At 54.4% G+C, this 25,637-nt stretch overlaps 1 protein-coding gene across 1 annotated transcript in view; it reads left to right on the top strand.

Annotated features, from left to right (window-relative positions):
* Positions 1 to 475: 475 nt before the first annotated feature.
* MLXIP (MLX interacting protein) overlaps positions 476 to 25,637 on the top strand; it is a 49,029-nt gene continuing 23,867 nt past the window's right edge. Inside the window, exon 1 of the mRNA XM_053927921.2 lies at positions 476 to 1,006. Coding sequence (XP_053783896.1) covers positions 594 to 1,006 — 413 coding nt within the window. The 5' untranslated portion in view covers positions 476 to 593. The remainder of the gene's footprint in view (positions 1,007 to 25,637) is intronic.

Here is a 25,637-nt window from a genome sequence, read left to right as displayed (position 1 = left end):
TTAGCGACTCGGTCTTCTCACCAATAAAATGGGAACAACAACGACAGCATCCAGCAGCTTCAGGTTGAGCTGTTACAACAGTTCCGGGCCCTGAAGGAGAAAGCGGAGCCTGGGAGGGGGAAGGAGCCCCACCCCCACCCACCACGTGGAGGGCCCGCCCCGCCCGCAGCGAGGCCACCGGGAGATTCTCCGGAGCGCCGGGCTCGGAGGCACGGCCTGCTCCGCCAACGCCTTTCCTAGGCCACGTCACTGGCGAGTGGCTTTACCTGGCCACCTCTTCCCACAGCACCAAGGGTAGACCGGAGGGGCTCGGGGCAACGAGGGGCGGGGCTCGGAGGCGTGGTTCAGCTCCCCATTTTTTTTCTTTTTGTCCGCCTTGGGATGCAAAGTCTCCTCTGCGCCTTTAAGAGGCCGACGCGGGCAGCCGATTGGCTGAGACGCGCCGGTTACGTCACGCCGGGGCCCGCGCCCTCCCCTTCACGCCCCGCGGCGCACTCGCGGGCAGTCCCCGCGCGGGCCGGGCCGGCGTCCTCTCCGCCTCGCTCGCCCGCGTCGCCCCGGGCCCCGGGGGATGCCCCCGTCCGGGCGCCCCTATGGCCGCCGACGTTTTCATGTGCTCCCCACGCCGGCCTAGCAGCCGGGGCCGCCCGGTGCTGCTCAAACCCCCGGTGCCTGAGGACGACGACGACTCCGACACTGATGAGCCGTCCCCGCCGCCCGCCTCCGGCGCCGCCAACCCGGCCCGGGCCCACGCGAGCGCCGCGCCGCCGCCGCCCTGGGCCGGGCCGGGCCGCGAGGAACCTCCGCGCCGCCAGCAGATTATCCACAGCGGCCACTTCATGGTGTCGTCGCCGCACCGCGAGCACCCGCCCAAGAAGGGCTACGATTTCGACACGGTCAACAAGCAGACGTGCCAGACCTACAGCTTCGGAAAGACCAGCTCCTGCCACCTGTCCATCGACGCCTCGCTCACCAAGCTCTTCGAGTGCATGACCCTGGCCTATAGGTAGAGGACCCGCAGAACCCCCCCCCCCCACGCCGGCCCCACTTGCCGAGCCGCGCTCCCTTTGACAAAATAGGGGTGGGGGGCTGAATCCCCGGGGGGGGCTTGACTTCACACATTTTTTTTGGGTCTTGCTCCTTCGGGAGGGCTTATGGGGGCCTGGCCTCTTCCCCTGTCAGCAGTGCTTGGGTTCCGGCTTAGGTTCCCCATTCAGGCCCTCCCCTCCAGTGTCCCGAGGCCACCGATTTTGCACTAGAAGGAGGTGTAAAGACAGGATGCACCTTGTGTCACTCCACTCGAGCCAGCCCTTCCCCGAGACGCTTTGTGTGTCTCCAGCAGTCTGGTGGTTAAGACCACCTGTCCATGGGTGGTTAAGTGCTGGTCCCAGTCTTGAACGGTTGAGTAAAATCTTGGAGACTGTTTCCTCCTGTATAAAGAGGGGATGACAGCCCTGAACGGTGTGGCGCCCTGGGTTGGACGTCGTCGTCCGGCAGAGCAAAAGGTCCTGGTTCATCCCAGGTCAGGCACGTGCCTGGGCTGTGGTTCCATCCCTGTCCGGGTCTGGGTAGTAGGAGAGGTAGCCGATGGATGTTTCTCTCTCTCTCTCTCTCTCTCTCTCCCCCCCTCCCTCCCTCTCTCCCTCTCTCCCTCCCTCCCTTCCCCTCTCTAAAATTAAAGCGGGGTGTGTGTGTGTGTGTGTGTGTGTGTGAGAGAGAGAGAGAGAGAGAGAGAGACAGTCGTATCCGCTGCACCGGCTGTTGTGGAGATGGAGCAGGACAGGTACAGTGCTTACTCCAGTGTCTGGCTCCCGGTTACAGTCTCCAGAACATAAGCTACTGTTCTTGTTGTCCCAGCAGAGGACGTCCCCCTTATTGGGAAGCCCTCCCCCAGCTTGGGAGGGAGCCTGGGTGTCTCCTAGGAAGGCTGCCGGAGCCCTGCTGTTGGAGGTGCAGTCTGTCCTCCTGGCGCGGCGGAGGGCTCTCGGGGCGGCCCGGAAACATTATATGGAGGTGTCAGTGTTGAGGGCAGCCTTCCCAGACACCAACCATCCTGACGTTGTGGGCTTGGCTCTAGGCGCAGGTCTCTTTCCTTTGCCCCTGAAACGCCTGGCCCTCCTGTGGCACTCTCTGCTTCCCCAGTGCAAGTGCTAGGTGTTTGCCGCAGGTAACCTCTGCCTCAGCGGCAGCACTTCCTTGGACGGCTGCAGTGCGGGGAGCCCCGCCCCGCACAGGGCGCCCGGGAGGACCTCTGCTGAGTGGGGTTATTGATTTATAAGTGGATTGGCTGGGGCTGTCTTAGGTCTACTCCGCAGGCAGCACAGGACGTTTCCTGGGAGATTCCAGAAAAGTGTAGAGACGGAAGTGGGAACACTCCCCTCCAACACACCTTTTTTGGGGGAGTAGGGGGAGAACCATGAGCCTGGAATACATCCAAGTTAAAACATTACACATTTACCTGAAGTTAAAACACTAGATACTGGGCTCTGGGTGACATTTTCCTCCTCTGGAATAAATGATTAATCAGTTTGTTCCTTTGTTATGTTCCTGAAATGCCCCCACCCTCCCATTTCCTCTCCAAGCATTCCCTGATGGTTTGTTTGCCACTTGGCTGCTTCCCCCACCCCCTTCCCAGGGCACTGGTCCTGCTCTGCTCGGCTTCTCTGGTCTTGCCAGTTTGAGCTGGCACCGAGCCTGTGAAGATGTTCTGGTTTTTTTAGACAAGTGGTATCGCGATTGCAGCCCTCTGCCTTCTTTTAGCCCTGCTTGCTCCCTCTCAGACTGTGAGCCCCTCCGCTGGAATCAGACCCGAGTGGACCGCAGCGAATGCTGCAGTGTGAGGCAGCCCTTCCTCACCAAACTGGGGGTGAGAGGCAGCAATGTGTTTTATTAAAAGCACCTAATCCTCTTCCTTGTTTTAATATAAACTGCATGTATAGGGAGGGAATGGATGCTGAGTGGCAGGAGGTATGGGCTAGAAAGCTCTCATCTAAGCTCTGCCAAAGGGAAAAAATAAACCAGTCTCCCCTTTGCCCCCAGTTTGGGTAACCTAAAGGCTTATTATTAAATAACACCAAGGAATTTTAGCAATGGCATCCCCCCCACACTTCTTTCAGAAATATTTGGCAACTGGCCATCGCTTAGTTCACTTTCTTGATTGCAAAATGCACCCATAGTTTGGCTGGAGGCTTACCTTGCTCTTAACACCTCCCACCCTGCTGGCTCTCCGGCTTTCCCACGCAAGTCCTGCCGCCCCAAGTCCCCGATGGCTGTCTGTCTCAGTCTCTCTGTGTGGGGCTGGCTTGGATGGCCCCCCAGCCGAGTTGGCAGTGTGGAACCTGGGTACAGAGTGACAGGAATGACTGAGAACCCGCTGTCTGGGCTGTAGCCTCTGGCATACAGAAAGCCGCATGAGAGCAGAGGGGAGCTTTTCTGGCTTCCGCTGCCCCAACGTGGTCACTAGCTGGCTTTCAGGAGAAGGCAGGTCCAGGTGGGGGCAGCCAGGGAAGACAACTGAGCCCCAGAGGCTGGAGCCTCCACAGCCTCCTGGGTTTCCCCCGCCTCCCTGGCCTGGAGGGAGGCCAGCTGGGCCTCCTGTTCTGTGGAACCGTTTCTGGCCCGGGCTCTTTCTGACCAACTTCCTCCCTGTCCCCTGGCCTCCACGTTCTAGCTGCCTCACTCTCCCTGGTACACTCTGTGCCTTTTTTTTTTTTTTTTTTTTTTTTTTTGGTTTCCTGTAAACTGCTGCCTTCCAGCTGTTTCCAGATGAGGTTCAACAGCTCTTCGGGGGAGGAACTAAGTGCAGGGGAAGTTGTGGTTATTTTCCCCCAGTCCTGTGAAGTGGTCTTGGGATTATGATCTGTTCCTGACCACGCGAAGTCCCCTTCAGGGTCCTCCAGGGCCTTTGGCAAGGCCGACCTTGGGTGGGGAAATCGGGTGTGTGAGGAATGGGGACTCTGTGAGTGCCCAGTGTGGCCCACGTGGGTAAATGACATTGCTCATGGGACCCCAGCTTCACATAGCTTCCTTGAAACCCGTTTCCTTCCCACTCGGATGCCAAATAGCCCTGGAGTGAGACACCTTGGTTTCATCCACTGCCTCTGTGCTCAGTGATTGGGATGACGTTTTAGAGGGGAAGTCACTTCTCCCCAAGGCAGAACTTACGGGGACAGAAGCTGCCTTTCTCAGCCTTTCTGTCGGCCGCTGTAAAGCGGGGAGGGCGCGCTGGCCGGCAGGGTGGACGCCAGGATGAACGGAGACTGCAAATGTGTCTAGTGTCTGGGAAGTGTAGGAGGCCAGAGGAGGCTTAACAGGCGGAATCCAACTCTGCGTCCTCAATTTGGCTGCCTTTGGGTAGGAGCCCAAGCTTCTCACCTGTCACCTGAAGGAAATGACAGGGTCTTCTAGTGAGGCGTTCAGGCAGCTGCTCGGCATGTGACACTCAGACGGGACGGGTTGCCCGTGCTTTCTGTAGCTCCACAGAGGAGCTGTGTGCTCTACAATGTAATTCGTGGGTCCTGCCCTCTTAGCGTGTTAAAGAACGTCACACACGTAAGTCATTCACACAGACTTGGAACACCTCTGGCACGTAGCTTTTTGCGGTCAGTTTTGCTTTCACTTCCCTACCTTCCCACTCGGCTCCTCCTCGGGGAGCCTCGGTGTGGATGCCTGGCCAGAGTGACGGTCCTGTGTGTTTGGAGAGGGGCAGTAGCTTTCTGCATAGGGGGCTTCTGCCGGGCGGAGATTTGAGGAGACCTTTTAATTGGGGCTTGGGGGTACAAGTTTCTATACTGTGACCTCAAGTAAGTGTGGCCTGTATGGTCACTGTCTGTTCCTGACCCAAGGCAGGAGTCCCTGCCAGGCGCAGGGAGTGGCGGGGATTACTGGGTCAGCGCCCTGTGCCCTTCACATTGAACATTGAAGCTTTGCAGGGAGGGACTGTCTGACGCTAGGCCTGGTGGCTGGTGTAAATGGGAACCGGTCACACTGATGACTGAGTCCATCCGTTCTCTGCCACCATGCCGAAGACCGTCAGCTCCTCCTCTCCCGGGCTGTTTGCGGTCCTTGGTCATCCAGCCGGCACAGGGTTAGACCCGAGTGAGGGCTGCCGAGATGAGAACGAAGGCTCTGTCCTCAAGGGCTCACAAACCTGAGGAGAGACAAGCAGCCCGTGTGGGGCTGTCAGCAAGGGCTGTGGTTGAGACCGCGAACCAGGTCTGCGGCAGCGCCCAGGGCGGGCTGAGACCAGACCCAGCGTGTGAGTGGGCTCAGCAGGTGTCGGCGTGGACAGTGTCCCCGACAGCAGGGTTCCACCTGCATCTCCCCTCCCCATGTTACCCACCGAAAGTTATGAAGCAGGTTCCCCAGCAGGAAGCCCCTTTTTCACCTGTCCTCTCCCCTTCAGTGGTCTGGGACCAAATTTCCTTTTCAACTAGAGGCCAGCTGGCTAATTGCCATCCTGAGGAAGAGGTGAAGAAGGGCGATGAGACTGGGAGAGCCTGGGAAAGGAGGCCAAGGAGGGGCGGCGGGAGTTTATTGCTGGGGTAGGAGAAGAGAAGAGCGTTCGAAGTAACCGAGCCTCTTGTCTGTCCTCGATTCTCCCTGCGTCCCCTTGAGCATTTCTCACAGTAACGCTCTCAGGTGGGCGATGGTGGTCTTACTTCACATATTTACAAAAAAGGAAAGAAGACCTGGACTTAGAGGTGAGTTTGCCCTGTCACCGAAAGGTCAGGCAGCTTGCCCAAGGCAGCGTCGAGAGCTGAAATGTCATCTCCCTGATCCGCTCACAGAAGTTGCAGCTTTGTTAGAAGCTGTGAAAATGCCAATTCTGCCCCTAACGGCAGGCGCGGGGGTCTGAGACGTGAAATGAGTGGCTTGGGGCGTCTCCGTGCCCCTCACAGCTGCCCGGCTGCCCGTCCCCGCTGGTGAAACCCTACCCTTCCTCCTTCAAGGCCCGGCCCGAACGCTGGTTGCCCCAGCAAACCCGAAGGGAGTGAACATGAGGATCCCGTGCAAATCCGCGACCTTACTGACCCTGCCTCTGTCATCGGGTAGACCTGGCCAGCCAGGGTTCCAGCAGCTGTCCTGGAGCCCGGAGTGCCCGGCACACAGTGGGTGATCCAGAACCACACGCGGGGTTGAAAAGGGAAGCTTGACACTGGGGCTTGCTTCTGGCGAACCTTGTTTACCTTCAGCTGCGCACAGACAAGTCACCTCTGTGGGAGTGTGCTCTCGGGCGAGTTGGTGTGGGGTAGGACAGCAGGCCAGGTGCTGTCGCTGGGTGGCCTGTGTATGGTGGCCCTCGCAGACTGCGGTGGTAGCCGGGGTGACACCCCCGCCCCCACCAAGAGGCTCACATCCCAGCCTCCACAGCCTGTGCAGATGGCAGGGTACAAGGCAGAGAGGAGTTAAGGTCGTCAGTCAGCTGTCTTTAAAACGGGGAGATTATTTTGGGTTGTCTTGGTGGGCCCAAGGTAAACTCGAGGGTCCTTAAAAGTGGAAGAGGAAATCACAGGAGAGAACCAGAGAGAGCAGCGGGAGGAGGACTTGGCGGGGTGCTGTGGGCTTTGAAGCTGGAGGGGGGACTGGGGGGTGGCCTCCTCGAGAAGCTGGAAGTGGCAAGGACAGCTTCTCCCTGAGACTGGGAAGGAACAGAGCCTGCCGACGTCTCAGCTTTAGCCATGGAGACTCATTTCAAACTTCCACCCTCCAGGACCCTCAGGCCACACGCATTTGTGGTGTTCCAGCCTTTAATGTTGTGGTCATTTGTTTCATTTGTTACAGCAGCGGTAGGGAATTAACACAGACTGGTCTCCAAAGTTTCCTGGGTGATGTTTTTAAGCATGTGACCCAGGTGTAAAAGTCTTTCTTATCTCTTCTTCCAGCACAGGGGAGCACAGCAGCCTGCCCTGGAGTCGTATCAAGTCCCTCCGAGAGTCCCGGGCCGCGGTTCAGGGGATCTGGTGGGAGGAGGGCCCTCGCTGTACAGGGAGAATTCTGTAAAGCGGGCCTTAGCCTCACTCCCCAGTACAATTCCTACAATAGGGTACTGTGGAAAGTTGATTTTAGTCATTTAAGGACTCATAACGGCTGGAGAACGATCCATGTGAGCTCCCACCCCCAGAACTGACTTACTCCTTGGGTGTAGTACGTGCAACCCAGGCAGCAAGTAGCCCGGGCGGTAAGGCCATCTTCTGCTGGAATTCTGTCCGTAGTTAGAGTGCAGGCTGCAGACTTGCCTTTCAGTCACAGCTGTCTCGGCCGCGTGGCTCAGGGACCCTCCTGCACAAGCCCGTGCGGTGGGATTATTGCCAGCACCAAGAAGGGTGCTGGCGACCTCATGACCCTAAGTCCAGGGTCCTCAGGACCGCCTGACTGCCGTGAAGGCTGCAGCTGGGTTCCGGGCAGCTCCGGGTCCTCAGCAGGGGACTTGGCCCTTCTTCCCGACATGCCGCCCTTGGTGACGGGTCTGCTCTCTCAGGCTCTGCTTTTCTTTGTGGTCTTCTGCTGCCACAAGCCGGCTCTCTCACCTGCTGTCCTGTTCTTCTCTGCCTTGAAGCTTCTGCTTGCAGGAGTCTCTGCCTTGGCTGGAGCCTGCCTGTGGCCTGCATTTCCATACAGACCTCGCAGAGAGCTTCCCGTTACCGTCAGTGCTCTTTGCCAGCTGTCTAATTAAACTAGCCTTACAGCCTCCAATTCAGGTGTTTGGGAGGGAGGCTAGCCAGCCCCTCCCTCTCCCAGCAGACCCTCACCAGCCACCGAGCAGGCATTTGGCCCTGGTCTTTGGACTGGCTCTTCCTAGCACAGGTGAAGAATTAGTGTTCATCACGTTTCTGTGTGGGCCCGACACTCCCACAGCCCTTTGGGGACAGAGCAGCAAACAGGACAGATGGGCCGTCTCCCCTCACGGGGTTTGTATTCTAGCCGGGGAGTCAGGAAGCAGAGCAGATTTGCATTGTTTGCGCAGCGGAGGATGTAGAGCAACAGAGAAGATGGCAAGTGACGGCGTGGGAGTGGGCAGACACTGTCTCATCCCAGAAGTCCTCTGAGGAGGTGACATTTCAGGTTGAACTGAAACCTGAGCGGGCAGTCATTCCAGGCAGCGGAAGAACCCTCGGCAAAGGCCCAAGGTGGGATGAAGGGCCCAGTCCAGGGCCAGAGGGGGGCCGGAGCACTCGGCCAGAGTGGTGGGGGCAGGGGGCGTGGTCAGAAGGGCTGAAGCGGGCGGGGGCCCTGCTGGCCTCCGTGAGAAGTTGGGAAATTGTGCTCCTTGCACTGGGGAATGGGCTTGTTGAGGTCGCTCTGCGGAAACTCGAGGGTAGGAGGCCACAAGTGGACATGGGGGTCCCCCAGGGGGCTGCTGGCACCATTCTCAGACGGGGACGGCAGCAGGGGGGGCGATGAGAAGTGGCTGGGTCCAAGCAGGTTTTGCCCTTGTGGGTGGGTCACATCGGGATGGAAGAAAAGGAGGGGTCAGCAGTGACTCTGAGGTGTCACTGAGCCCTGGGAGCCATGGCTGACGTGAGGACGCTGAGAGCACCCGGGATCTACATGGCCACCGCTGCCCTGCGCACTCAACTTGGTTGCCCTGGGCCGCCCTGAGGGCCGAAGCTGTGGGCAGGGCAGCTTCCCTTCAAGGGGGCGGTTAGTGTGTGTGTGGGGGGTGCCATGGTGACCCAGTCAGGCCCTCCCTGTTCCCAGAGCAATCCTCCACCGGGCCCTGGCCAGCCCAGGTAACCTGGGCTCTCCTGCCCCTCCGTCTTGCCTCCCCAGCCTCCACTGTGCCTCCAGAGGGGCTAACTGGGGAGGGGAGGCTTTGGAGTTGGGAGCTGGCTTTCGGAAAGTCGTGTTTTTTTCCGGTGAGATCTACGGTGTCATATACCCCGAGTGGTATTTTTACTCAGTTGGGGCTGGTTGCGGCGGAGGATTATTGCCTGGTCTTGAATGCCCTGAAGAGGCTCCTCCAGGTCTGGGTTCCTGCTGGGTTTGGGGTTGGACTGTGTCATCAGAAAGTCTTCTGGAAGGAGGCAGCGGAGAGGGCTTCTTTTGGTGGCTCCAGAAAGGTGTCCAAGATCTAGAAAGAGAATTCCAGAAACAGAATGCCTTGTCTCTAGCGTTTGAGTCTCCGAAGTGAGCAAAAGGACCCGACTGAGTACCAGTGACGAGGAAAGCTAAGCAAGGGCCAGCGGCGAGCGCCAGGCTCCCAGTGGGGACGGAGCTTGGGGGCGCCTCAGTTCCCCGGGAGAGGGCGACACAGGGGTTCCAGCAGCGGGGTCCCTGGTGAGGACTCCTCTCCTCTGAGCGGGAAGGTCCGTTTGGAAAGCTAGTTATGACCCCTTCCCGCTGCAGCTTCAGGGCCTCTTTCAACCAGTCACCAAAACAAGAAGCAGCTTCTTACGTAGAAAGTGAAGGAATCAACCTGGTTTCCCGATATTTACCCAATATTTCTATCTTAAAGAAAACAACCACCCTACAGAACCTCTTCATGTGCTCGCATGGCAACTGGCCCACCTGCGAATGGACTACTTTGATTATGGGACCTACCCAGACAGCTTGGTGCTGAGCTTTAAGTTAGTCTGTAAATCCTTTTGTCTGTTAAAATGAAACACTTGCACTGAATTTTGAAAATTGTGTGTGATTATATTGGTTTGCTCTTTCAAACAACTAGTTTCTGGGTGAGTAGCGGGGTCTTTTGAGTCGCCTCCTTCATTTTTCAGGCTGTCAAGCAGGCCTTTGGCCTTGGAGCAGGGCCCTTCCTTCCGCTTGCACAGATCGGTGGTAGTGGTTCAGCCACTTTAGTGAGGTGTGACTTACCTGTCACAAAATGCGCTCGCTTGGAGGGCCCGGTTCCCTGAGGTTTTAGTGGTGCGGTCAGTGGTCGCAGTCCAGCTGCAGGACTGGATCCCCCGCCCCATTAAGGCCCCTCCTGCCCTTGTATGGTCGGCCCCAGCTCCTGCTCCAGCCCCCGACAGCCCCTGCTCTGCTCCCTCTGTCCACGGGTTCGCCTTCGCTAGACATTTCACGTCAGTGGGGTCATTCTCTGCGTGGCCCTTTATGTCTGGCGTTCTTCATGTAGCGCGGTGTTTCGGGGTCAGCCCGTGATTGTGGTGCACAGCAGTATCTTACTCCTTTTTGTTGCTGAATGGTATTCCATTCTGTGAGTATTTTGTTTATCCACTCGGTGACCGGCATGTCTTTGAGGGAAGCCTAGTACCCTCATTATTTGGGCATTGCCTGTTTATTTCCCGCTGCAGAGTCCTCTTAGAGATTCAGCTAGGGACTTCCTTACGCAGCCAGAGCAGGAAGTGGCAGTGAACGCGGATTGGCCGGCACAGGACAGTGGCACCACGGATGAAAGCCTGCCCCTTAGCCCCTCCCAGTCGGGCTGTCCTTGGCTGTAAAAATGGGGAGGGGGACAAGAGAAGGGGTTGTTCTAGGATCGTGGTTACCAACCTTATTTCTTCTTTGTGGACCTTGTGTTTTTCGAGCTGTGATGCCTGAGACACAAGTTGCAGTGAGCAGTAAGAAAGAACAGACCTCTGGTATGTGCAGCAACCTGGTGAATCTCACAGACACTGCGCTGAATGACACAAACGAGTCCCCCCCAGAAGAGCCAGTACTGACCCCACTCGAGTGGACTTCTAGGGTGGGCGCGGCTAGCCTGTGGGGAGAGGAACCACGCCAGCACTCGCCTCTGCGGGAGGCTGAGGGGGCTGACGGGGCCGAGGCGGGAGAGAAATTTCCGGTGATGGTGATGTTCTGTATCTTCGAGGGGGCTGGGTACAGATTCGTCAGAAGTCACTGAATGATAGGAGAAGTGCGCACTTCACTGTATGTAAATGTTTCCGAAACAACAAGGACCAGTGATGAGCACTGAGCGCCCGGAGCACCGCGCAGGCTGGCGGGTTAGGGGCAGAGCACGCTGGCGTCTGCGTCTGGCTGTGAAAGCGCAGTGCTCCCATGGCGCGGCCTCGGGACCCCCTCACACCCTGGGTCCCGAGAGCCCCAGGCGGCTTCTGTTTTGTGCATTTCATCTGTTGATGTTTGCCGTGTTAGAAGTGAAAATGGAGGGATATTTAAAATGTTTGTGAAAGCATTTAAAAATAACATAAATAACATTTTTGTAGAAAATAATCTTCAAAAAAATTAGATGAGTGACATTGTTTTACCCATTTACGAGCCCCTGGGCTGATGTGTAGGAAGACAGCGGGGGCTCCTCTGCTTTCGCATCCCCGCCATGATAGCACATGTCTGGAGAACTGGGGGAGGTCGGATTTATTTAAAGAATGACCTCTGTGGCTTTATGACGGGCAGATAAACACTTCTAAAAAATGCTGCAAACAACCCCTGGAATGAAGGGCTGACCCATACTAAACAGGGATGGACCTTGAAATTGCAGTGCTGCCGCGTGGGGGAAGCTGGAGACTGAGGGTTACCTGCCGTCGGCCCGTTCGTGTGAAATGCCCGGGTCGGCAGACCCATGAGACAGAAAGTGGAGCAGTGGCTGCCAGGGGAAGGGGAGAGTGCCCGCACTGCTGGTGGTCACAGGGTCGGGGGCGTGATAACAATGCTCCGAAGCTGCACGGGCCCTGAATATGCTAAAGCCAGTGAGCACTTGTATTATGTGTTTGCTTATGCATGCATTCATGTATTCCTTCATTCCCTCGTTCCCCGCCCTTTTTTTCAGTCCTCACCTGAGGACATGTGCACTGATTTAGAGAGAGGAGAAGGGAGGGAGAGAAACACCCATCGGTTGCCTCCCGTATGTGCTCCTTCCAGGGACTGAACCCACAACCTAGGCTGGTGCCCTCATCCGGGATTGAACCTGCGGCCCTTTGATTTATGGGTTGATGCTCCAACCAATTGAGCCCACACTGGCCAGGACAACCAACAAACACTTTTAAAGGGTGACTTTCATGGTGTGTAAATTATGTCTCAAAAGAGCAGTTATTTAAAAAGGTATTCAAAAGCAGTTCAGGTTTTCAGCATTAACTTTGGGGAATCTGACTCGAGAAGCACAGGACCACATGATCTTAAAGATCTTAAATACGTCGGTGTCTGGACATTCCGTGATTTTCTACCCGCCATCACTGCTGTGTGCAGTAAATGAGAGTGGCTGGCACAGGGGCCTGCCCTGAGCATGTCCCTAGATTAAAATCAACTCAGGAATTGCTTTTCCAGCCTGCCCCCTGGGTTGCTGAGTCACCCTCTGCAGGGCGATCTTTTTAAGGCCTTTTTCCCTCTCAACATTGTCAGGGGGTCACAAACTCAAATGCCCACCAGGGCAGGGAAGTGAAGTGGGCCATCTATCTGTAAGGCTAAGAGGACCTTTGCTCCCTTTCATTTTCTGCCTTTTGATAAAATCACGGTTACAAAGAAAAGTTTCTTTGTTATGAAAACCAGGCAAGCCTAAACTGAAACTGACTTGGTCTCCACGAAGGAAGGGTACTAGGGAGCAGCGGGGTCTGTGGCTAACTAGAGAGTGTTTGTGTTTGCCTGGCCTACAGGGAGCGGCCACCACTCAGCTCCAGGTGGTTCTTGCTACTTGGGATTGTGGGCCCAGCTTCTTACAAGGTCAGGCATGTTTGAAAAATTGGAGAAATCTGAATTTGTATGTGAACTCCTTAACTTTAGCTCAATCTGTAATTTACTGTCTGAGTTCAGGTATTAGGTATTCTGGGGAAATGAGTTTAATTTAGGTTGGATTTAGTTTAGGAGTCTTAGCCTAAGAGATGAAGGAGCCTGTTGTGCTCTTTGCCGCAGGCTCCAGGAAAGTCCTTTTAGGTGTTCTCGCTCTTGGGTGCCCCTCTGCCCCAGGCTCTGTTTAAAGTCACAGGACCGTAATTTTCCAGATATAAAATCTAAGACCGTCTGCCTGGTAAACCTCAGAAGTATGCAGGCTCCTAGTGGACAGTTCCTCTGAGTTATGAGGAACCTGGGCAGTTACTTAAGTGATCTCGTCTCGCCCTGGCCGGGTGGTTCGGTTGATGGGAGTGCCGTCCCACACACCGGAAGGCTGCGGGCTCAGTCTCCGTCAGGATGCGCACAGGAGGCAACCAGTCTGTGCTTCTCACATCAGTCTTTCCCCTTCTCTCTCTCCCTGCCCCTTCAAAGGCAATAAAACGTATCTTCAGGTGGAGATGAAATGAAGAAGTAAGTAAGTGAATAAATAATCTTGTCTTGGAAGTGGAGGGTTGATTATACATTTTGTGAAATGCTTGGACCATAGGTTACTCTTAGCTTTACATTTTATTTCGGACTGGTAGCCTTCAACTTCACCGCCATGCTTGACCAGGGTGGGGCTGTCTCCTGGAGCGATCCTGGAGTGAAGGAAGGGATAATAATTTGACTTTAGACTGTTGATTTGGTTACAACAGAAACAAAACTCTCACTGTAGGTTAGACTGCGGGGGCCTCTCTCCTGGCTCTCGCCGAAGTTCCTAACCTGTGAATTTGGCCTCACGTCACAGGCCTCTGTCTTTGCTCCCCCCACACAAGCTTGTGTATGCGCGCACGCACCTGTGGAGGTGAAGGAGGGAAGGGCGAGCCGCTTTAGAACCCTCTCCTGACACACACACACACACACACGCACGCACGCACGCGCGCGCGCGTGGCTTCTGCCACCACCTTCACACGTTTCCTACCCTTTCTGGAGAGCTCCCGGGAGCCTGTCCACACTGACCTGGCCTGTAAGGGCCCTGCTGTTTGGGCTGTTGATGGCCAGCATTTCCGCCAAGCCAGACTGCAGTGGGTTGGGGTTTGTTAGAGGTGCAGTGTTTCTCTGCCAGGACGCATTCCCTGAAAAGTTGGGGAATTCTTCTAAGCTCAGGGCTCTGGAATTTGACTGGGTTTCCAGGCCTCCTTCCAGGAAAAAGTAGAAATTCTAACACCCAGTGATAACCAGTCAATTCCCTCGTGTTTGTCCTTCCAGACCTTTGGGTTGTTTGTTTTTCTTTTCCTTTCTTATTTTTTCTGGCACGATGAGTATTTTCCCCCCCCATTTAACAGATTGTGAACACCTTTCTAAGCTCCCAAATATTTATCTGCAATATTTTTAGGGACTGAATAGTATTTCATCGAGTGGATATACTGCTACTTGTTAATCCCGCTCTGCTGGTTATTGAGAATATCTCATGGTATTTGGGGGTCACTTTAAGGTGTTTCTGGGGCCCTGTTCATTCATCTCGTTCCTGCACCCTAGGTTGGCTACTTTCTGGGAAAATGTCCCTGTACCTCTCCCTTCTTCCTGGCAGAAATCACCCTTTACCCCGAGAGCCTCCCAGCAGGACTCTTGAAAGGTGGGGGCAGTTGGCATGGTCACACCAGGCCCCACCTGCCTTGTCACAGCCCCCCACCCTCCTCGACAGGGTGTGTCTGGGGGGGGCGGGTAGGGGGCAGGTCCACAGCTGAAAATTAGCCTTCGTGTGTGCCCCAGGCTGCTGATCGGACAGCTCCCTGCAGTGGCCTGCAGAGGGGTAGGGGACACAGTGGGTGGTGTTTGACATAGCAGTGTGCATGCCCAGGCTGAGCTCCGTGCTTGTGACAGACGCACCTGGGAGGCCAGGGCTTTGCAGGGCTGTGAGCAGGTGGGCTCCCTTGGCTTTTTGTTGTTCCAGAGGCAGGGTGGGCACGGAGTTTTCCCAGAGGCTGTGGGTCCAGCTGTGGGTCCACACAGCTGTGGCGAGCTCGCGTGTGATGGGCAGTGTGCAGATGCACGTTCCTGTGGGTTGCCTTGGTACCTGGAAGGAAGAGCTGACTCAGCTCTCTGGAAAACCGTTGAAATACTTCCTGTCTCATCGAGTCCAGAGATACTGGTCTCTGGCTTTATGGAGCGCCTTGCACATTGGTTTGCTTAGCTGTGGGGGGTGTGGTTAGGCTTTAAAGGCTGGATCAGGATGCCTGCCTCCCTGGGCCTGCAGAGAGGTGTGGTTGCCTCCTGGGGCCCCCACATCTGGCGGCCGCATCCCAGCTCAGAACCCTTTACTGAGGGCTCCCTGTCCGAGCCTGGCTCAGCCCGCCCTGGCCGCCTGGCTGTCTCTCGGGCTGGCCACCCTTTTATCAGACTAGACTCCATTTCCCGTTAGCCTTGGAATTCATGGTTTTTTCCCCAAGGGAAACCTTGGCTGAAGGTGTCATTCCGTGGGAAAAAGGCCTTCTTGTGCAAAGCGAGGAGCCCAGTCATCAGCTTACCCTCTGCCTTGTCCTTGGGCAGCTCCTGAGAGCCAGCAGGCAGGTGGTGCTAGAACTCACCTGCGTCTCTGTGGCCTGTCCAGATGCTTCTCCAAGCAGCCTCCTGGGGACCTGCTGAGCACGGCTGGGCTGGCCGGGCCCCTGTGCAGCCAGCTGCCTTTTGCCCGATAACTTTGTTTGCTTACCTCTGTTTCTGCGCTCGCTGCTGGCTCCTTGGAGCTGTGGGTGTGTTTGCTTTGAGGTGATCGCCCTGGTTTCTAAGATGGGGGTGATGTGAACAGGGCAGGGTGTGTGTGAGATACTGCAGTCTGCTGGTGCCCACCCACCCAATTCTTCCCACAGAGAGAGTTTCTCTAGTTCTCGCCCCAGGGGCCCCGGGGAGCAGCCTTCAGGCTGTTGGACAGCCAGGAGCGGCCACTCCAGCTTGGTGGCTCTAACTGAGGTCTTGGGTGAGCTGCCTTCCCAAACTGACGAGAAAGCTGGCCCAGCAGCACCGTAGGAAACTTCACGTTTCAGCCCTTGTTACTAGTCAGCTAAGATCACTGGGAATCCACCAGGGAGGGTCGGATATGTCCCGGAGCTCGGCCCCTGGGAAGGAGCTTCGGGTCCGCAAAGCTCCACGGGGTCGTGTCTGGAAGGCAGCTGGCCCTGCGGCAGCATCGTGGGCTGGCTGGTGGTGGTTTTTATGTGGGTAACCCCCCCCTTTTGAGTGTGGTGTCTCAAAGTCATGGGGACCAGGGGTTAGGCGTGGGGAGAGGAGGGCAGGTTTTTCAGCTGCTCTAGTCGGGCTGCTGCGGCCTCCTTACAAAGCCGTTGTTGTTGTGGGTAGAGCACCAGGGGTTGGTTTGAACCGCTCTAGGCTCTGAGACTGGCTGTTTTTCCACTTCGGCTGTGTTCCTGGGGAAGGCCAGAGGAGGGCTGCCCGGTCCAGCGGGGAGAGCCTGCTTTCCTTTGTCCTCCGTGCTCAGCAGCTTCTGAGGCGATGAGTTAACCATTCCAGAATAACAGCTGCCCCTGGTCAGTGGGCATCCCAGGCCACTCCTGGCCCCCAGCTGGGCGGCAGCCATCGTGACCTCCTGGCATGGAGCCTTCCAGAGTCAAGCTGCTCGCTCGTGCCCTCGGCCTTACTTGGCTCCCGCCCGCCCAGTACAGGAGACCACCTGCTCTGGCCAGGTGCCCCACCTGCTGTCGGGCTGTCATTCCTGCTGACCTCTTGGCCTGGCATCTGCCCCTGTCGTGTGTATGAGGCTTTCAAGCTGCAGAGTTAACCCTTGGAGCGAGGAGCTGCCCCGGCTGGACTGCAGACGGGGAAGGAAACTCGCGTTTGGGTTTGTTCTGCTGCTGACTTGGGTCTCAGTGTCTCCCCTCTGCCCCTCATTTGGTTTTGTATTCATGTGGTCACACCAGTCCTGTCAACTGCCCTCGTGGAAACCCCAGCCCTGCGGGTGAGGGCCGCAGGGACTCCCGTCGGGGTGGAGGCAGCGCAGAGGGCGGCGGGCAGACCCGGGCCTGTCCCTCCCGCAGTGGGCACCGGGCTTCTCTGCGTTTGACCCAACAGTGCTGCAGGCGCAGCTACGGCAACCGAGGAGCACTTGAAGCGCTCAGGAGAAATGAAATGGAAAAAAAATTTTTTTAAAGATCCTGGCCCCAGGCAGCCACGGTATAAGTGCTTCTTCTCAAAGACGGAGCTGTAAAGGCAGGAGGAGACCATACGTACGTGGTGGACAGCTGGCTGGCAGGACAGCAGTGCAAAATGACCTTAACCACGGGTGAGTCCTTCCTCGGACACAGTCAGTCTCGGGAGCCGCCCACGTGGCATGGTTTGAGGGGCGCAGGACCTCGCAACGCTTCTCAGTCAGTTCTGACCTTCAGTCTTTCGAGGTCTGCGGTGTTGAACTTGTGTAGCAATTACAGTGTGTTTGCAAAAATTATTTGTCTGCCCCTCTCTTAAGGAATAGAGCTTCTTTTACTATGAGCCAGTTGTCCAGGTCACCCATGTTTGTTTCGGTAGTCCTTTCAGACTGAGCCATCGCTGCTGGGAAGCGGAACTCTCCCTCACGTGTGTGACAGCCGTCACTGCTTCTCGAACACGTGGGTGACACTAGAGCTTCTGGTGGTTTGGAAACCTAGCGGAATGTTACACGTTGTGTTACCACAGTAGCCCCTTGACATCTCGCACTGTTAGGCCACGTTTGCTCTTCTGGCCGATGGGCTCGGGCTCTCTGAGGAGCTGGGGCTCTGAGTCTTCTCTGAGGGTCCCCCTGCCCCGGGACTTGGCTGCCACTTGCTCCCCAGTGTTCTTCTCTCCTCTTGTCTGGTGCCTCCCAGTTTCTGTCGGTTTGCGTAACTTGTTAAATTGAGTGTAAAATAAGAGTAATTAACTGAGTGAGGGTTTAGAGACTCTCCTCCGAATCAAGGGCTCAGACCTTTATTATCTGTCTTAGTCATTTTTATTTGCTTCTGTAAAACTAAGTTAAGCTCCATATAGTTGCGAGGTAACGCTGTATGTATAAGCTTCTCACGGAGTGATGTTAAGCCATTCATTATTTATCCAGTTGCATTACTGAGGTTTGTTGGCAAGATTAACTTGCATGTGTGATAGAGATTATCTGCAAATCACGTGAAAGGGCAAAGATACTAAACTCTTAAAATTATAGGGTATTCTTATTTCTGAAATGAGGCAAATAAAAAAGTTACTCCAAATCAACAGGATAAACTGTGTCCCCTGAGTAACTGAATATTACTTTAATTATGGGTAACTAAAGTTACTTCTAATTAGTTGAAAAGGGAAATTCACTTTCCCTGTTTCCAAATGGGTTTGTGAAGGTCCCCTCGGCCCTCCTCCTTGTTATATAGAAATGGGGGGTTCAGTCATTTCAAAAAGATCGAAAGAGAAGAGCAGAGTCATCTGAAACACTGCTTTTGGAATTATATACCCAATAATTTTGTTACTGTGTCCTTTTTACTTTTTTCTGCACCTATTTAGTAAAAATAGGCATGCATTATCATTTTCAGTTGTCTTTTGAAGAGCAAAAGTTTTTATTTTTATATTTCTTAAAGACTTTAATTATTTTAGAGAGAGGGGAAGGAAGGGAAAAAGAAAGGGAGAGAAACGTCAGTGTGTGGTTGCCTCTCACACACCCCCAACTGGGGACCTGGCCCACAACCCAGGCATGTGCCCTGACTGGGAATCGAACCGGCAACCCTTGGATTCGCAGGCTGGCACTCAATCCACCGAGCCACACCAGCTAGGGCAAAGAGCAAGTTTTTAATTTTGATGAAATCTATTGTATCTGTGGGGTTTTTATAGCCATAAAACTTGTGTCCTATTTAAGAATTCTTTACCTAGGTCTCTAAGGTCTCTAAGATTTTTTTCCTATGACTTTTTTTTCAGGAAATGTTGTAATTTTAGCTGTTAGAGTTAGGACTGTGATCCATTTGGAGTTAAATATTGTATGTGGTATAAGGTGAGGCTTGAGATTCAGCTTAAATAGTACTTTGATGAGTGTTCTCATTTATAGCTCCTCTCATTCTACTTTAATTATTTTCTGAGGATGAATTCTTAAAAGTAAAACTGTAAGAACTGTAAGATCAAAGGGTATTTACACTGAAATCTTTGATGTATGTTGCCGGGCTGGTTTTCAGACATTGTGCCAATTAGAAAAGACAGCCCCCAGAGTGGGAGAGAAATACTTGCAAATCGTGTATCTAATAAGGGATGTGTATCTAGACTGTAGAGAGAACTACACAGCTCAAAGTAAAAAGACAAGCAACCCAGTTACACTGGCAGAGGTCTTGAACAGACATTTCTCCAAAGATACAAAGATGACCAATGAACTTGTGGCAAGATGTTTAACGCCATTAATCGTTACGGAGATGAAAATCAAAACCGAGGAGGCTGGTCCAAAGGATTGTTATCCATGTTTCTCTTCCTTGCTTCTTCTCCCGCTTCCCTCTCTCTAAGAATAAATAAATAAAATCTTAAAAAGAGAACAAAAAGAAAGCACGGAGATACTGCTTCACCAGCCAGCCAGGTGGCACATGCTGGTGAGGGCGTGGAGAGATCCCCCCCGCATCGCAGGCTCGGGTGTGAGCTGGGACAGCCTGCGTGTGGACCACCGGCTGGCAGTTCCTTACAGAGTGAAACAGAGGGACCACGCGCCCCAGCAGTTGCACTTCCAGGTGTTCACCCGAGAAAAATGAAAACTTGTGTCGTGCGAAAACTTGTGCACGAGTGTTCACGGCAGCATCGTTCACGAGGGCCGAAAGGGGGAACGCCCCGAGCACCCGTCAGCTGCTGAATGAACAAAACGTGATGCATCCAGACGACAAACTTTCGATGCAGCCTCGAGAAGGAATGGAGCACTCACTGCGACGTGGATGAGCCTGGGAAACAGCGGGAGAGCCAGTCACAAACCCCACATATTCCGTGATTCCAGTGACCCGAGATGCCCCGCCTGGGCACGCTCACGGGCACAGAAAGGGGCTCGGTGGTTGCTCGGGGTTCGGCGGTGGGGCCTGAGGGTGTTGCATGACTTTGAGAGGTGGTGAAAGTTCTTGGATGGGTCATGGTGACCCTGGCACGCCCTGTGACCTTGAGCTGTACCTTGCAGTGGGCGGTTGTGTGGTGTGTGAATTGTATGCCAGCAGGGCCGATACCAAAAGGAAGTTCTAGCAGTTGCTGTTCCACCAGCAGTAGATAAGAGAGCCCATTCCCCCACGCCGTCCCCAGCTCTGGCGGTCATCGCTGCCATGTTAAAATTTAAGTCAGTGCTACTGAGGTTTAATATGTAAACAGTAGAATTCACCTTTTAAAATGTACAGCTCTAAAGTTTTGACAAATGCAAAACCGCCTTCCGCGTGTGACCACGTCCTTCAGGAGACAGGACATTTTCAGCTCCGCAGAAGGGTCCCCCCGAAGCTGCCCCGGCCTTCTTCCCGCCCCCATCTGCCCTCTCTCACCGTAGGTATGCTTGTCTGGCCTTCTCTTTCAGATCGGTGGAATCGTACGGTGTGTGCTCTTCGCCTGACTGCTCTTGCTCAGCATGTTTTTAAGCCTCATCCGAGCTGCTGCCTGTACAAGGGGTTAATACTCTCCTGCACCGGCTGCCAGTTTGCTTTTATCTGTTCCCCTGTCGATGTGCACTTGTCCGGGGCCATTTGATTGTTCAGAGCCGCCGTGAGGGCTCGTGTGCAAGTCTCCTTGCAGACACGGGCGTTCACTTCGTTCGGGTAAACGCTGGGTCCTATGTGAGTGTGTGTTTAACTTTATAAGAAACTGACAAACTTTTTCAAAATAGCTGTACCTTTTAAATTTATTAAAATTTTTTTAATAGGTCACTGCTATTCTTTTTAATGTATTGATTTTGGAGAGAGAGAGAAACTTCAATTTGTTATTCCTCTTATTGCTGCATTCATTGATTCTTGCATGTGCCCTCACCGGGGATCAAACATGCAACCTTGGCATTTGGGGACGGTGTTCTAACCAACTGAGCTACCCGGCCAGGGCCTGGCTGTACATTTTTAAAAAAGAAGTGTGTTCTATTATTGCTGTGCTTTTAAATACCTTTGTTAATCTGATAGGCAAAACAATGGTTTTACTTTCAATCTAGAACAATCCTGCCACCTTTCCCCACCTTGGCATTGACTTTGAAGCAGCCAGCCTAGCTGTCTTGAAGAAGGTCCCACATTCTGCATCTGTTTCTTGTTGGGTTTGAGGTGTTCCTGTCCCCCGGATTTCCTGTAAGCCACACACGAGGCCCGAAAGACTCCTCATGTTCAGGTTCAGTGTGTCTGTTGTTCAGGGCATCGTGCTGCCCAGACGCCCATTGGCGGCGCACGTGCCAGGCCTCCCGCGGGCAGCAGTGCTCCTGTCGGTCGTTCGCTTCGACTCTTCGTTGCGAAGGCGTGGTTTTCCGTCTGCAGGTAGCGGTTTGGGAGCTGGCAGATTTTCTAGAACTCCACCTAACACGCTTCGCCCTCTGCCTGTTTGGCCTTATCTTCGAACCTTGCTCGCTGGAGTTTTGGTTTAGAAGAGATTTTTATGTAGTCAAACCTCTAATAGTACAAGAGATATCGTTCCAGAACTTTCCTTTTCTAGCCCCTCTCCTCCTCTTCTCCTCATCTCTCTCTTTCTCTCCCGCCCTTTCTTGTTCCACTTTACTTCAAACACTGGAACGACAAGCTAGCTCTCCCTCCTAGGCCATCATCGCTTCGGACTACGGGTTCAAAAATCACACTGAGCCCAGATGGGAGATAGGGGTGAGCTGAGGCTCCCGCAGCTCTGGCGAGAAGGCTGCCGCAGTGAGCTTTTGATCCTCCAGGCTCCAAACAAACCGTGGTTCTTATCTCAACTTTTCTCATCAAAGCTAAGGATGGGGGAGGGAGGGGACCCGAGAGCCAAACAGCTGATATTTTGAGAAAGACCTCTTAATCTCTCCTTCCTGAAAGAACCCCTTTTCTCTACCTCCCTTTCCCCGTTAACTCCTGCCCACCCTTGGAGGTGGACAGGCATCCTACTTGAGGAAGACGTCCTGGACCCACCGCGCCTTTGAGTGCCCACCCGTGCTTCCGTGCAAGTCTAGGCACTCTGTCCCCCACCCCCACCCCACCGCTGGCCTGTGAGGTCCCGGGGACAAGAGCTGGTGCACAGACTGCTGGGGTGTCTCTCCCCCTGGCCTGCAGGGGATTTCTTCCACGTGGCATGGATGCATTGGCTCCCTGGCTGGGAAAGCAAGGTGTAAATTGCAGGCTCTTTTTTTTTTTTTTTTTTAATCAAAACACTTGTCTGTCTCTTATAAAGAGCTGAGGAATTGGCCTTTCCCTTTTTCATTGTCCCAACCGCCTGAAAGCTGGCTGCTTAGCCCCCTAGGGTGGCTATTTCTCACTTGGAGCCTTTCGTGACTCTTTATTCTTACAGCGTCATAGAATCATGGACTTGGAGCTATGCTACCAAATACATGAGTCCCCAGGGTTGGGACGTCCCCAGCATTCTCCCCTGTTGCCCCCTGTTGCCTGCCCTCTTCCAGGTTTCCCTCTCTAGCCTGACTAAGTGGCACCTGATAAGGGGCATCACTGAGAAGCCCACCCAAGAGCTGGTATTGAAGGCCACCCATCAGTCCCCCAGCCGCACTTCCTTGCTGAGGGCGCCTTGACGGGTGAGGGGTCTGCGAGTACAGGGGATGGTTACCGTGTGGGAGACTGGGCCGTGCTAGTCACGCGTGGGGCCCTGGGCAGCAGGAAGGCAGTGGACCTTCACTCGGGTGTGGTGGTGCGGTGCGGGGCACAGGCAGGCGCCGGTGAGCAGAGCCGGCGCGGTCACTCCCCCACGGAAAAGGCCGTCTGGCCGTGGAGACGGTGGACAGGCATGCATGGGTAACACAGATGGTGGTGGGTGCGGGGTGTGTGAGAGGGTGTCACTAACGAGCCTTCCTTGAGAGCAGTCCGGGAGGGCTCCCGCTGCACCCGGTGAAGGCTTTCGGCAAGCGAGTGAGGTCTTGTTAGAACCAGCCGTGCGCAGCCGGGGAGCTCTTCCGTGGCAACTCCTTAGGACTCTATTCTGTCTGCAAGAAGGGGAACGCTGTGAACAGACACGCACTGCTGGGGGCACTCCAGCTTGCTGGATGGGGAGGAGGCAAGAGAGGGCGAGCACAGAGAGGAGTCAGGCAGCTAGTGTACCAGCCTGCGGGGCACATGTGGAGGGGGCGGAGGGAGAGGGGAAGAGCCCAGCACAAGAGTTAGGGGCTGAGAGAAGGAGGAGGCAAAGGTGGCGAAGGAGACTCCACAGGAGCAGCCGGAGTGACCGGAAGGCGGGGAGTGGGTGAGGTCTGGGAGCCAGGGAGCTCTGGTCAGATGAGACCTGGAAGGGACCGTGGGATCTGACGGTGCGGACGGTATCAGCATCCCTGGCAGGAGCAGTTCTGCTGGCTTGTTGAGACAGAAGCCGGGCTCCGTGCTGTGTCTGGCACACACGGCAGCTCACATGTCCCCTTTGCCCTAGATAGATAGCCCCGCCCAGCTCCCTCGGCACCCTGCCCCTGCCCCGCACCACCGAGTATTCCCTACACACGAGGTGGCTGCTGCTTCCCCTACGGTGTGCGCTCCGTGAGGCCGGACACTTGGTCTTGTTCGCTGCTCTCAGCGCAGCCCCAAGGGGAGCACTGAGTAAGTGGCTGCGTGGGCGGTCAGGACGTGTCCGGGACCGTGGTCTTTCGGCCAGGGCACTCTCGCCACAGCAGTCACTCTATGCAGGTAGCCACGTGTGCCCTGAAAAGGTCCTGCTGCTTTTTGTCAACCCGTTTCTGTATGAAGCACTATTGGACGCAGGGCGCGGGCGCTGCTACATAGCACACCTGCTTGCTCCAGCCCGGCCCCAGAAAGGTGAGAATTTGATAGCTGTACCCACACTAACTTAACTTCATTTAACTTCCCCAGGGTCACTGTGACCCTGGTTACTGTCAGAGCTGGGGCTTGGGGGTTCCTGTTTAGCAGAGCACCTCTTCCATGCGTGTTCCTCATGCTGAGTCAAGGCTGACTCTTCGAGGGGGAGCCAGTGCTTTTAAAGCCTGTTCACGGAGCGTGGTGCCCAGAGAGCGCGGCCTTGCCTTTGAACTGCATCAGATGGCATCCGAGTTCTCGGTCGTGTAAGTAGGGTGCGAAGCTGGCAGTGCCTTGAAAATGACCAATGGCGGTGATAAGAACACTGGCTTCTGGCCAGTCTTCATAGGGACCCAGAAATGTCTGCAGACACAGCCTGTCATTATTACATCCCCGGTGGCCGGTTTCCAGAGGCCTGGCCCCAGGTGTGTACTCGTCCGAGACCTCTGTGCTGTGTGTCCTCTCAGCCAAATGTGTGCAGGGGGCGGCGCTTCTGACTCTGCACACAAAAGTCTTAACGTTGGTGAATACTGATTAACCTTTTCCTATAGGTGGCTGAAAGTGCCAGGGAAAGGCTGGGTTCTTGGAGGGGGGGGGTTGTAATTTTTTTTAATTGTTCAGTGACAGTTGCCTGCCTTTTCCCCCATAAGGCTGGATTCTCTGAGGAGGTCATTCGTAGCCATAGAGGTGACAGGGACCTCTCCCTGGTGTCTGTGGCATAGCCACTTTGATCAGGTAAGGGTGGCAGCTGCCGTGTTTTGCTGTGTATGATGCACACTTTTCCGCCAAAGTTTTTGAGGGGAAAACAAGGGTGTGTGTGATATACATGGGTATAATGATTACATAACACAGACGCAGTAATCCCGCGTATAGTGCGCACAAATGGGTGGGTATCCACGGCAAAACACAGCGCTGTATCACCGGCGTGGGGCTGGGTCAAACATAATAAAATGTGCTTGTGTTTGGGCGTGTAACTGTGTGCTTTTGTTCATCCTGCTGATTTCTCTTTCTGTGTTGTCTTTGTACAGTAACTTTAAATGGTAACAAAAGAACTAGTATTAGACACGTGAAGGACCTATGAGAAAAACCTTAGAGAACTCCACACCGCGTCAGGTTCCTCAGGCTCTTTAAGAAGCTGGAGTAACCAGAGAACCGTACGCTGCCCCGGGGTGGTGACCACGTGGGGTGGTGACCACCCGGGATGGTGGCGGCCCAGGCAGCCGGGCCCACGCTGCCCACGTCAGTTTATTCAGTAAGTGCGGCTCCAGTCAGGATACCGAAATAGTTTCTTCTGAGATTTGACAGCATGACTGAAAGTTCACATGGAAGAATAAGTAGACAAGAAATCTAAAAACTTTTTAAAAACGATGGGCCTAACCTTACCTTGATAGTACAGCACGTCACAAGTCACAGTGATTAAATCACCGTGGTTGGGTTGGCCGTGAGTCAGCGGTACCCGCGGCCCCCTGGACAGACCCTGGTTTATAATTTATATGTTAATAGAAGTATCATAAATTAATAGAAAGATGAGATCATCAGACAGCTAGTTGGAATTTATTTTGGTGAGCTGTGTAAAGAACTAAATTGATTTTCCCCCCAAATGAGTCAGAGTTAAATGTAAAAATGAAACAATTAAAAAACATGTAGCCCCGGCTGGTATGGCTCAGTGGATTGGCGCCGGCCTGAGAACCAAAGGGTCACAGGTTCAATTCCCAGTCAGGTCACATGCCTGGGTTGCAGACCGGGTCCCCAGTTGGGGGTGTGAGAGAGGCAACCAAGCATTAATGTTTCTCTCCCTCCCTTTCCCCCTCGCCTGCCCTCTCTCTAAAAATAAATAAATAAAATCTAAGAAAAAAAATTAAAAATAACAACAACAAAAAAACCCCCATACATTAAAGAGTTAATAAGCAAGGCAAAAACCAAAGCAGAACGCACCACAAAGAGACAAGGCAAAGACACACTGTCCAGGCGGGCCCGGTACCCGCACCCTGTGTGCTGCAGCTCTCGCGCCCAGCTGAGTTCTCACGCTGCAGGAAGTGAGCAGGAGGCAGTTAACACGAAATGTAAGAGAAA

Source organism: Desmodus rotundus, chromosome 7 (assembly GCF_022682495.2).
Source record: "Desmodus rotundus isolate HL8 chromosome 7, HLdesRot8A.1, whole genome shotgun sequence".
NCBI classification, from domain to species: domain Eukaryota; kingdom Metazoa; phylum Chordata; class Mammalia; order Chiroptera; family Phyllostomidae; genus Desmodus; species Desmodus rotundus.
The sequence above is the reverse complement of the archived record's forward strand: the minus strand, read 5'-3'. Positions and strand labels throughout refer to the sequence as shown.